Below are 12,445 nucleotides of genomic sequence, written 5' to 3' on the forward strand. Positions count from 1 at the left end.
CCCCCCCTCGTTGAAACAGTGTGTTTCACTGTGATAGTGTATTCAGGGGAGGGAATGTTCATTTGGAGAGATGAAAAAAAGATCAGTGTTTATTGTAAGGTTGTTAGGCTGGATGTAGTCTTGTTGAATTAGAATTAGATTTTAATAATTTATAAAGCAGGTTAGGGAAACTGTTACTAAATTTACAGCAGAGAAGTGTCAGTAAAGCTTCTTGCTGACACAATGATCCTGCAGTTTAAGTGATCTACTTTAGTCCCTGTCCATTATTATTATTATTTTTTGGCAATTTAATTTTGAGAGAGCGTGCAAACCTTTCTGCAGAAATGGTTACACTTTGATGATACACGTGATGAGGCGGTGAATCTTTTTGACGAGATGAAATAGGGCCAAGCAATTCCGGTTTTAAGAATGTATTTTTGCTGATATTTCCAGAATTCGGTTTATGTAACAGGTAACTTTGTGTTCGTATGTTTTTTTGGCGGACTGTTGAAATCTTGAAGTGGGTTGCTAAACTACAGGCCATTCTATTTCAGTTTATCTGACTTTTTTATTTATTAATCTTGGCTGGGGCCTGAATGCCCTGGTGATGGTGGCATTTTTTTCCTCCCAGACGATAAACAAGACCAGTTTAAGGCACAGGTTCATGTTGCTGATAGTATATTATATTTAGAAAGCATAAGTTGGTAGTGAAAGAATACCTCAGGAGAAATAAAAAAGATGGAGTAAGGTTTTTTTATTATTGCAATGCCAGCTGCACAGTTCAGCTTCTGGGTGCTGCACATGCTTCCTCGAAGAAGCTATGGAGTTTAAACTTCCATTTTTTGATAGATTTAGTGTACGTATATGTAATTTTGCATTAAGTAGTTCTTATCTTTTGGAACTTGTTTACACTGCTGCAATAAATCATACTTCCTAAAGCTTTTCTTACAAAAGACAAACCCAAATAATGTCTGTTTCAATGGATTTAATAAATTATGAAGCATATGAGTAACCAATTATTTTCATAAAATAATTACTCGAAAGTGTTCTCTATATTGTGGAATCAACTTCTTTTAGCATACGAGTCACTTTGGTAATTGAAGTCAACAGACATTGAGGATGAGTAATGCTTTCCAAGGACGTGCTCTAAGACCCTGATCCTGCAAATGCTTATGCCGATGCTTAACTTTGCAGGAGTGTGTAGCCTTACTGAAATCAACAGAGCTGCTCTTGTTAACGATCCTGTTATTAATGCAGATGGTTCTGTTGATTTCGGTAGAGGTGCACATGCTGGTGAAGTTAACTGTATACAGAGCTGCTTGAAATATGTAGGCCTAAATTCCTCCTATCTCGTTTCCCTTAATTATTACTCATGTATTTCACCAAGATGTGATGGGCCTTTTAAACAGAGAGAACAAGACCGGTAAATACAATAGCTGGCTGGATTAAGTCACTGTTTAAATGTTTCCTTTTGGTATTTCTTAGAAGTATGGAATCAGCTACAGGAGTACTACCAAGGCAAGTTTTATAGGAAGAAGCAATGCTTATTTCTTAGACCAGCTGATAGAGTTGGGAAACAAACTTACTTTTGCTTGCAGAAATCTTTTTTGGCTCTCTGCCTCTCCCTGCAAACCTTGTGTGGCTTATGCCCTTAGAACAGTTATGACTACCACATTGCTATTCTTACAGAAATGTCAGAATGTGGAATAACTATGTATGAAGAGACTCACAAGTCTGAGTCTTTCAGACTGAGTCTTTCTAAAATGGAGAATAAAGAAGTAATATGTAAAATTTGTCAGTGTTAGTGAAATTGTGAAGAATAGCAATACTTTTTTTATATTTCTGTATAATTCTATATAGAATTTCTATTTATTTCTTATACTTTCTTATATTCCTCTAAAATCCCGTATGTAGGTGTGGCAAATAAATGGAATTTTTCTTCTGTCCTATTTTTTTTGGTCCTATGCATATTGATGACTTTAATGCCAAAAAAACATTTGTACCATTTTGGGTACTTATTCTTTAGCATGCATGGTGCCTTGCAGAATGAGTTGAAATGACTTCATCCCAAAGAACATATAGTTTAAGGCCTATGTCAAGTTTGCAGGTGTGTGAAGTTGTATTGATGTAATGATGTCAGCATTAGGTCTGAATTTTTCCTATTGCAGGATTTTTGGCAAATGGGAGACACAGATAAAAAAGTGAGCAAGAAGAATTACTACACTGTTCCATTAAGTTCATTCCATACAATTCGTACATATGTCGGTGGGTTAGCTCTCTTAACAGTCATTCTGGGTGACTTGTCAGCAGGAGAGGTGCAGAAAGAGAAAGATTTTTGGAACATTTAGGTTAATCTTTACCCGTTTCATCCCTTTGGAATATGTTTGTAACATTTGTTTTCCTTCAGTAGGGATATGTCCTCAGCACCAACTACTCCTCCATCAGTGGATAAAGTAGACGGATTTTCTCGGAAGTCCGTCAGAAAAGCCAGACAGAAGAGGTCACAAAGCTCCTCCCAGTTTAGGTCTCAGGGCAAGCCTATCGAGTTAACTCCCCTGCCTCTGCTAAAAGGTAAGATCAGGAATGATTTTTAATAAATAAAACAATTTTCCTCTACAATTTTACTCTGCTTCTAAACTCAACTGCCTGGAATTGGAGGGAGATTTTGCCAGCCATAAGAAATGTTTCATGCCAGATATGTATGTATTTAAGCTCTACAAAATATTTTATCTGTGACTTGAGGGTGTGGTAATTGTTTGCAATGCTTTTGAAAGTTTTAAATGCTAATGTTAACTCGTACCATGACTTGAATTTTCAAGGCACTCGGGCTACGTGTGAGTATTTTAGTTTGTGAACCCTCAACAGTTGACCTAAATGAACAATAATTCTGGTAAGGGTTAATTCACTTGGGAGCAGAGGGAAACTGTTTTTTAGGATCTTACCTTGTAACGTGTGGGTGTGCAACCTGCAATGCCGGTGCTAAATGCAGCCCACAGGGATATTTTGAATGCCCTGCAGCAAGGCATTAGTGGGGAGATGGGACCCCTTCTCATAGCATTTGTGAATAGGTAACTCCCAGCTCCTGGCTTCTGCTCGGTTTTGAAATCGAAAGGTCCCATGAGCTGCAACCTCTCAAGAGGAAAGATGCTGCCAATCAGGTCTTAGGCAAGACACTACTGTTTTGAGAGCCTGTATATCCCAGCTCCTGTTGTGCTGCTGGCAGATTTAACCTCTAATTTGGGAAAGAAAATTATGATCCAGCATACTGTTTTTGAAAGGATGCCAATATCTCTCTAATATCTTGAATGCTTCCCCTAAATCCCAGTTGTCACTGAATTTCAGTACAAATCCAGGGGCCAGCAGCACCTGAGAATTATGTCTGTCTGGTGAGGAAGGAGGAATTGCCTTCCAGAAGTGTTTCTTTTACTCTGAATTCTCCGATGGTTTATTTAGTTTCAGGGTTTTTTTTCATTGCTATTCTTCTTTTCTGTCACAAGTAGTGAAAATAAGCATGGTTCGTGCTTATCATTCTGGAAAATGGCAAGGTTTAATGTTATGTCTGTCCCATTTTTGCTTTGTGAACAAGTATATTTCCCACATTCCCTCCTCTATCTGTTTGACAAATTTGTTAATCAGAGTATTGAAATATGTAATAAGTGTGTATAATTGCCCTTTGGTTTAGTTCTTAACCCCCCTTCTTCATAAGAAGAAGTTGCAAAAAAGAAAAGCCAACACCCCCCCCCCAAACTCACACCTTAATACGTGTCTTTTAATTTAATTAAAAGTAGGATTCTAGGATTAGTTATAGTGAAGTTGTCATTAAAATATTTGAGGCTTCTTTCTGGGGGATACCTGTCAGAATGCACAAATGGCCATAGTGGGTCCGTCCAGCCCCATGGCATTGTGGCTGACAGTGACTGACTTGGAAGTGTAGAGGAGAACAGAGAAGCCAGGGAGGCCTGGAGTGATGCTGTACCAGAATGTTCCCCCCCTTCGGCATTTCTTGGTTTAGGGTCTGTTGGTGTCAGTGGATTTGGCTTTGTAGTCTGCAATGAGTAGTATTTTATGAATTTTTCTTGTTGTTTTGTGACAGAATGGTAGAGAAACAAATGCCTCTTCCAAATTATTTTAAAGCTCAGTTTTATACTTTCGCAGGTCATTTTTGATACGCAGGTTGTTTCTTTTGAAAACACTAGTTGCTACACTGCAAGAGGTGAAGGGACTTTATCATTTGGCTTAAATGGTCAGATTACTGGAAAAGACTGAGATTTGTATTTGTATAAATGAAAAAATTGATGTTACAGTTATTTCATTCTATTGTATAGTCCCATTCAGGGAATAAACTAGGCATGTGCACAAGTGTAAGAAAAACGTTGCCTTTGTCTGAGGGCCTGGTCTTGCAGAAACATAGGCTTAATTTGACGACTGTAGCTAGTCCTGTGGATTGAGATATAAAACTATAATAAGATAAAACAAACAGATGGGGAGCAGAGAGTGTTGGTGAGACATTTATGATTAGTGTCATGATGAGTTACAGTGGTCCAGCTTCAAATTAAGAATTTGATCCTGTGAGTTAGTTTTCCCTCTTTGACTTAATGCGGATTCCCAGAGGCACAGGGATCTACCTGTGGCAGATTAATGTGCAGGATTTGGGCCTCACAGTCTATCAGCTGAAACAGCAGTGGTATTGGTCCCCGCTGAAGGGATGCTGGCAGTTAAAAATCATGTTACTGTTTGGAAGTACTCTTGACCAGCATTAATATTTGGAACATTCAGGATTATTAAACGTGAAAGAAGTGAGGAAATAATTTCCTCCTGCTTTTTTCATACTTTCCTTGGGCAGTAGTCTGAATGTCCTACTTTTTTAAACTTTTAGGTTTACACTTATCTTCAAACAATTGACTAGTCCTATTACTTCAGTCCAGTAATTGTATGATTTCCAATTTCAGCCGTACTGTTTGGGTCTTTCAAACCAAAATGGAGAAGAGATTTCAGGAAAATAGCTTTTTAAAGTCTCAGAAAAATGAAATCAGTTTGGAGATCTGCAGTTGCTAAGTTTTATTTAAACTTCTTGTTTTGGGGTAAATTTCAAGTTTAATTAAACCTCTTCAGAAATATTTTGGTACAGGAAATTTTTAGAGGACAGACCTCAAATTCAACCTTAGACATATTTCATATTCATGATGGAGAGGCTTTGCTGACAAAAACATACATGCTATACTCTCTTCTTTTTTTTTAATTACTGTATTGCATATTGACGTTTGCAGGCCGCCTTCTCTCAGACAGCACTTTTATGTGCTTCAGTATCTTCTTTGATTGCAAGAATCATGTATGCAGAAAACTAGATAAATGCGTAGTCCATTCTTTGCAAGTTTTTATACTATGCCTGTCACCATAATGATTTGAGCACCTTCCAGTAGTGTATTAAGTGACGTGACTACACATCTGTCACATCTTATCTGCTCTCATTCCTTTCCCTAGGGGCAGAGTCATATATAGTGAAATGGCTTGTTTTGGTAGTGTTTTAATGCAGTCTGTTGCTTTCTGTGAACATATATGCCTGTATTGCAAAAACAGATAGATAAGTCAGCGTTGTTGTTGTTCATTTGGTAATAAAAATGTTTCAGGAAAGAAAAATAGAAAAGACAGTATGTTTTGACGCTGTGTACAAGTCTGAAGGATAACCTGCTATTTAGGAAATGTAATAAGAAAAACTGGAATTTTCAGTATTGCTTATTCCAGGAAAAAAAACCCCACAGAAATTAAGTTGTTACTGGTTGTTGTTGTTGTTTTCTTTTTTTTTTTTTTTAATTAACAGAAGTGTGTGTATTGTATCTTTTTGTAAACAAACATTTAGTGTACTTAGAAAGTAAGATGTGCTTTCTGAGGCTCTGTTGAGCTGAGTTTAAGCTTTCGAAAGTTACAAGCTGAAAAGCTGCTCTGTTTACCTACAGTAAAGACTAAACTGTTCTGATTAATTTAATTATATTTTTATTCATATTTGGTCACAACGCAATAAGTTGGAGTTATCTTTTTTAATGTGACTAACATCCAATATAATGCTTTAAAACCAGCCTTGTCCCATTCCTCTACACTTGAAACAAAGAAGAGAAGTGCATATGGGAGTTGTGATATGATTGCCCTGCATCTTCAATACGTGTACTCATGTATGTTTCGCTCTCATGCATTTTTAAAAGTTTTCATGATCTTGCGTGCTGTATCTTGCAGTACGTTATGGCTTTTGATTTTGTCTTTATGTTTAAAGACACTATTGGTGTCATCAAAGTTGGGAGGTCCCCGAGATAAGTGGTTTGTGGCAGAGCCGTCCTGGTGAAGGGCCCTTTTCTGGCAATAAGTACTTCCACTTCTGCGCCTTAGTCAAACCCAGCGCAAGTTTGTTAACCAAGTTTGTGTCGTATGTCAAATCATGCTTGTTCTGTAGAGGAAGAGAGTGTTGTCTGTGCATTGGATAGGTGTGTTATTTATCAGAGGGTTATTTTACTTTCATTTTGTAGAGATACTCTTTTACTTAGAAGTCTCTAGAGGTGGATTGGTAGGAGTGCAATGTTAGAAAGCAAATGGTTTGGAAAAAAGTATATTGTAGTACTGGACACGTGAAAACAGAGCAATTTCAGTATTACCTGTAAAACGGGAAGGGGGAGTTCATTTGTGTTTCTGCCAGTGTCTGTAACGGTAGGGGAATGTCCAGAGGATGAAGACATACATATAGATGACTGAAAGATCATATGCCTTATGAATACATGCTTAGCATCTTGAGACATTGGACAGAAAATTTGCATGTAATTCACGATATTCTTCCCATCCCCCTTGTCCTCATTAAAAATATGTAACTTCGATAAAGCAAACTATCCAAAAGTAAGACCGTTGAATTTTAAGTCAATGTATCCCATTTTTGTAATTTCAAGGTTTGACTGTTTTTTTCTATAATTCTACCACATTTTCCAGTGATCTAACATAATTAGTGTAGTTTACTTTCAGGTTTGCTGAAACTATTGTATATTTTTGTTGAAAACAGCTCAAAGTATGATTTTTATTTTTAGATGTGTTTTCTTCCTTAGAATAGCACTCAGAACGGAAGTTCCCTGTCAACAATACCAATTGCTTTGCTACCTCAATATTATGAAATTTATTGAGCTGCTAATACATTTATCAGATAGTTTCCATGACATTAAAGAATTGCTGTAGTGGCAACAAAAGAGCATTGCATAGTCGAAGGGAAAAATCTCTTTTTACTTGCTGGTTGCTTTTGATCATTATATTATTTCCCTATAGTTGGCGTTTTGTTATAAGCTTTTCTTAGGAATCCTATCTATAGAACAAATGGTGAATTTCCTAAATAGTAAAAAATCTTACCAACTCCAAAAGACTTTTGACTAAGCAAGAACAGCAAGATGTGCACCTTCTTTTTCAAATACAGTTACTTTTTGATTTTTTTAGATCTTCTTTATCATAAAACAATCTGTTTTTTTTCGGACTTACGTATACTGCCTTCAGAACTGTACGTATGGGAAATAGTTATGGTTTGAATTGTAGAAGAAGAAAGATACAGCTTCTATTTTTTGTTGACTTCCTTGGGAGTTGGCTGCTTGTCTTTGCTGTGCTACTCACCATTGTGAAATTTGGAATGCTTTACAGATATGGATAAACTGTTAATAATATATCTAACCTAAATACTTTCTCCTAATTTATAAACAGCAATTTAGGGTCATAGTGATTATGACTTTTCAAAATAAAATTCTGCTGTATTTCCATCATTGGAAATAGATCCTAGGACTCTTAATTCATTATGTGGAAGAAAGCCTGGAACTTGCTTTGTGCTGTATGTAGTCAATGGCGAATCAAGCATCAATCCTGGAAGTACTTTTACGAATTTTGTGCCCGTTCTGGTTGAAATAAATCTGGACGTAATGGACAATCTCTGTGTAAGGTTTGGGAATAGAGCCGCAATCCCAACAGGAAGAAGGACTTAGTCTATTTATTATTTTTTTTTCTTAAGGTGTATGGAGTTCTTGTCATACGTAATTAATTTCTTCACTTTTCTCTTGTGCTCTTGGCAGTTGTTTCTTGAATATATACTTAACTTTATTTGTAATTTTTTTGACTTCTGGAGGTAGTAGAATAATTCCTTCCAATAATTTTAAAGATTTCTGGTTATTTCTAAAAAGTATTTGTTTGATGGTGTTTAGAAAAGGCTACATACTAATTGCGTTCTGTCCTTTTGAATTTTTCTCTGCTTCTTATTGTCTGTCACATTTGAAATGTAGTTTTGTAGAGCTGTATTTGTGGAGAATGGGCACGTGTAGAAATGCTGACTTGGAAGTTAAGATCGTAGTAAAAGAATACCTCCTTATCTTAACAGCGTATTAGTGAAACTGCAGTTGGTGAGAAATTCTGCCAGCTTAGCCCTGATCTTCTAATGTTTCTGTTCGGTTGTCTGTCTATTTCTAAGTCTCTTTAGGTCTGGTGATTTTCCTATGGCAGTGGTGGTGGGTTTTTGTTTATTGGGGGCTTTTTGTTTGTTTGTTTTGTTTTTTAACCTGAAACATTCCGTGTAATTGTTTTACTTCCTGAATTTCTCAATTTAACTTCTGGAAATGTTAAGTGATGATCATACCACCTTTTCCTCCTCTTTTTTCTTTTATTTTTGTTTATTTTTGAAGTGAAGTAACTTGTAATCACTGTGTAAAATGTGTTTCTGTGCTCTTCACAAGATTGAGTCTAAAATCTTGGTAATTTTCTGCAGGAATGTTTAGACTCTTACCATCGTCAGAAACTTCTGTTTTCAGTCTGTACTTGTTCACTAAGTCTCTATAATATGTTGCCCAGTATTATTTATTTCTCTAATAATATTAGAGTTTTCTGTGTCCAAGTGTCACCTTATGGGTCTGTAATAGAACCTCCTGTTTCTGTAATAAGTACCTCCTTTGTATTCCTTTCCCAAATTGCCTTTGACAAATACAAGTTCTGGTTTAGCCACGCAATTATTTCTGTATAGTATACGTGATTGTTGAAATATAGTGCTGCCTTTATAATTGATTATGATATGGAGCTTTACTGTTGTGAAAGGTACATTTTCCATATCTCTGGAATTAGGGGTATATTTATAAAATCTGTGTTTGTGTATATTAAATATGTATAATATATATTTGTGTATATAAATAAGTTGTGTATAAATATTTAATGTCATATATAAAGTTTAGGTTTTAAGCTTATTTAATTTTCATTTTTGTTTTTAATTTTCAACACTGAAAATGGGGTACTACTACTGTTCACTGGTAAAGCATTATAGTAAGGAAGCATTCCCTTCACGTTCATCCATTGTAAGCTGCTGCCTCCCAGAGAGAAGAACACTTCCATTTATGCTTTCTGGGGAGTGGGAGGAGGACAGAAAACTATTTTTAGATTCAGGATAACTTCCTTTCACCTACGTTTTTTTCATTCAAGTTATTACTGTTTCTTTGGCTCAATCAGGCAAAAATCCTTAGAAGTAACAGACGAGAGGACTTACTGAGTTCAATGAGTTTTGGTAGAGTTGGGCATTTGTGGATTAGCGGTGGGACCGTGTAATCTTGGTAACACTAATTCACAAATACCAGCAAATGAGCACACATTAATTCATAAAAGATTAAGGAAAATCTGTTAGTAAAATACTAGAGTCTTCTTTTAGAAGGATACGGCAGGGCTTATCTTAGTTTGAAACCTTGCCGGTTATATGTGTCAGTCGTCGTTGCAGGTGCAGTTACAACATCGGGTTTTTTTCTGGTGGCAAAGCTTCTTCGAGAAGTTCCCAAGCATACACCACAGTGCACTGCCTCTCATCTGTGCTCAGACAAGCGTCTGTGGGGCCATAACGTAAACCAGATTGTTACAAACATTTCGCCGCCTCCTAATTTTAGTTATGTGCTTGGTCCTGTGTCCTCTCAAACATTTAATTCAGCAGAACTGAGATGGTGGTGGACTTTTACGTAGGGTTGGTAGCTTCTGTGCGTGTGGTTTTCTGCTTAAAAAAAATAATGTTGCAGTCTGAGTGTCTTTGTCAAGCATTTTCAAAAGATAAGGCAGCTGTCCAAAGAAGTGGTGTAAAATACTTTTGTGCCCTTAGTTGTTGCACTTGGTTGAAAAAATTGTCTGTTTTGAACAAAGTCTTGAAGTCAAGCTACAGGGGAATCAGTTTTGATCAGGATTAATAATGATTTACAATAATAGAAGATTTTTCACCAGTAGGTTTTTCTAATCAATAGTGACGCATGTATAATCTTGAAAATGTATATATTTTTAGATTTCTTTAATATAGCAATGTATTTTTCAGTCTCCTGTAGAAAGTTTATTTTTCAAGTCACAGCATGTCTGATATTAACTCCGTTATTAAGTTGTATTGCTTGAAAACAAAGTATGTAATACAATAATTTTATTTTAAAACACTTTAACATTTTATGATGTTTTTGTTAATACATTTTTATAGAAAAGGAACATAATTTTGCACTTACGCCCTTTATTAATTTTTACCACTATTTTTTCCTTTCTGATCTGTATGACAGGTTCTTAACTGTGGTATTTTCCTTGCATGTAAAGTTGTCGGTCCTTCTGCTAGCATCTGCTAGAGTCTGGGGCAGGGAAGGAATACAATATAACAGAGTTGATGTACCTGGTTAAATGGGCAGAAGGTGAGAAAGTGAAAGGGATCCTTTCTGGGTAGCTTCCTAAAAGAGAAAATAGAATAGCAGATTGCTGTAAAATCTGTTGAACATCATTGGATGTATTGCTAGCTCATCTGTAACAGTACCTTCTTGTGTTCTGTGATCTGAAGAGCTTGTTCTAATAACTTGATGTTGGACATCAGAACTGACCAAGTTGTAAGAGAGGCGGTGGCAAGCATTTTTTTTTTATTCTGATTATATAAAAAATATGCATAATTAGGCATTTTTTGAAGATTTTTATGAATTTAAAATTCAAATACCAAAAAATTTTGCAAAAATCACAAAACGTCAGTTGCACACTTAGCCTTCCTTACTTGATGGATATTTTGCGGAAGCTACAGTGTATCTCAGGGTTGATGAATAAATGCAGATAACTGTGTGTACCTACTGGTAAAAGTATTAATTTTAGGACTTGATCCCCCAGCTGGAGATAATGGTTAAGTACTCAGATACCATAATTTTTATTCAGAAAAATCAGATACTTTCATGAAGAATAAGGTTAAGCTGAAATTTTATGTTGTCTGGAGAAGTACTTTACTGACAGATTTTGATTAAAACAATTAAATAAATGCAGCTTGCATAGTTACCCCTTTTATGCTTTTCATTGTGAATAGTGGCTCTGTATAAATGCAGTTTGTGTAATGGGAGGGAGGAGTTTCTTTAGATATTCTTTTATCATAAGGTTAAGAAGATCTGGTATTAGAATTGTTATTTTTAATGGGTTTCTAACTCTTTGAGGAGCATCAGAAAAATATTTAGTGTCATTAAGAAGAAATAACTGTGGTTTGTGTTGGATGTGGTCTGTAGTTTTCTGTGGGATTCCTGGAAGATTTTCAGGAATTTTTAGGGATACATTGTTTGAGATCTCTTATTTTTTCACCATGCTTGTGATACCTACCTGATCTGAGATGCCCTTTTGTCCTTCAGGGTTTCTGTGCCTCTTTGCAGTGTCATGAGTTTAATTTAATATTATCATGACTTTCTTGGCTTCTTTTTTATGTGTGCTTGTACCAAACTTGGATTTTCAAGTTCTAAAACGCAGGTGGCAGTGAATTTGTTTGTTGCTTTCAAGGGTTTGAATACATTGTCATGTGGATTACTTTGTAAAGGAAGACCACTGCAAGTTGAACTTCTCATATTACAAATTGATATTGGCAATAGTCAAAAACTGAGGAACGAATGATTCCAGATTTTAGAGGAATTAAATATTCTTATTTTTCTTTTATGTTACCCAGTAGCATGTAATGTGAATGCATAAATTTCCACAAGTTTTCTTTTCAAGTTTAGCTCACGTGCTCTCCACTTTCACATTCCAACAGCAGAGCATAGATGTTATGTGCAGACTGTTTTTAAATAGGAAAGTGTCTAGTAAGTGTTTTCTGACTTAAGTTTTGAATAGTTAATTTCGTGTGTTTATTGAGAATGTAGTTTCCCCTGTATGTGGAAACAAAGGTGCAAAAGATGGTGATTACAGCTGAGACAGTACTTGAATCACTGTAGAGAAAATAACTTAACTGTTGACTATTATCAGTGTTACCAAGGGAGAATAAATTTGGTATCTTGTTATCTTTGTGTTTTCAAATAACATTTTTGGGCTAGCTTTTTGAAGAAGTTGAGGTGGTACTGTGTTATTAGTTACCTTTGTTCTCTTTCACTGTCCCTTTATTCCACACAGTCCATACTTCTCCTTTCTTCTTCTTCGCTTGTTCTTTATCACTGCCTTCCTTACTCCCACTTTCTACTTCTTC

At 35.9% G+C, this 12,445-nt stretch overlaps 1 protein-coding gene across 2 annotated transcripts in view; it reads left to right on the plus strand.

Moving 5' to 3' along the window:
* Positions 1 to 2,390: 2,390 nt before the first annotated feature.
* PPP2R5E (protein phosphatase 2, regulatory subunit B', epsilon isoform) overlaps positions 2,391 to 12,445 on the plus strand; it is a 71,487-nt gene continuing 61,432 nt past the window's right edge. For both annotated transcript variants that reach the window (XM_009891197.1, XM_009891198.1), the window contains exon 1: positions 2,391 to 2,550. In XM_009891197.1, coding sequence (XP_009889499.1) covers positions 2,394 to 2,550 — 157 coding nt within the window. In that variant the 5' untranslated portion in view covers positions 2,391 to 2,393. The remainder of the gene's footprint in view (positions 2,551 to 12,445) is intronic.

The sequence above is a fragment of the Charadrius vociferus genome, unplaced genomic scaffold, assembly GCF_000708025.1.
Source record: "Charadrius vociferus isolate BGI_N301 unplaced genomic scaffold, ASM70802v2 scaffold308, whole genome shotgun sequence".
NCBI classification, from domain to species: Eukaryota; Metazoa; Chordata; class Aves; order Charadriiformes; family Charadriidae; genus Charadrius; species Charadrius vociferus.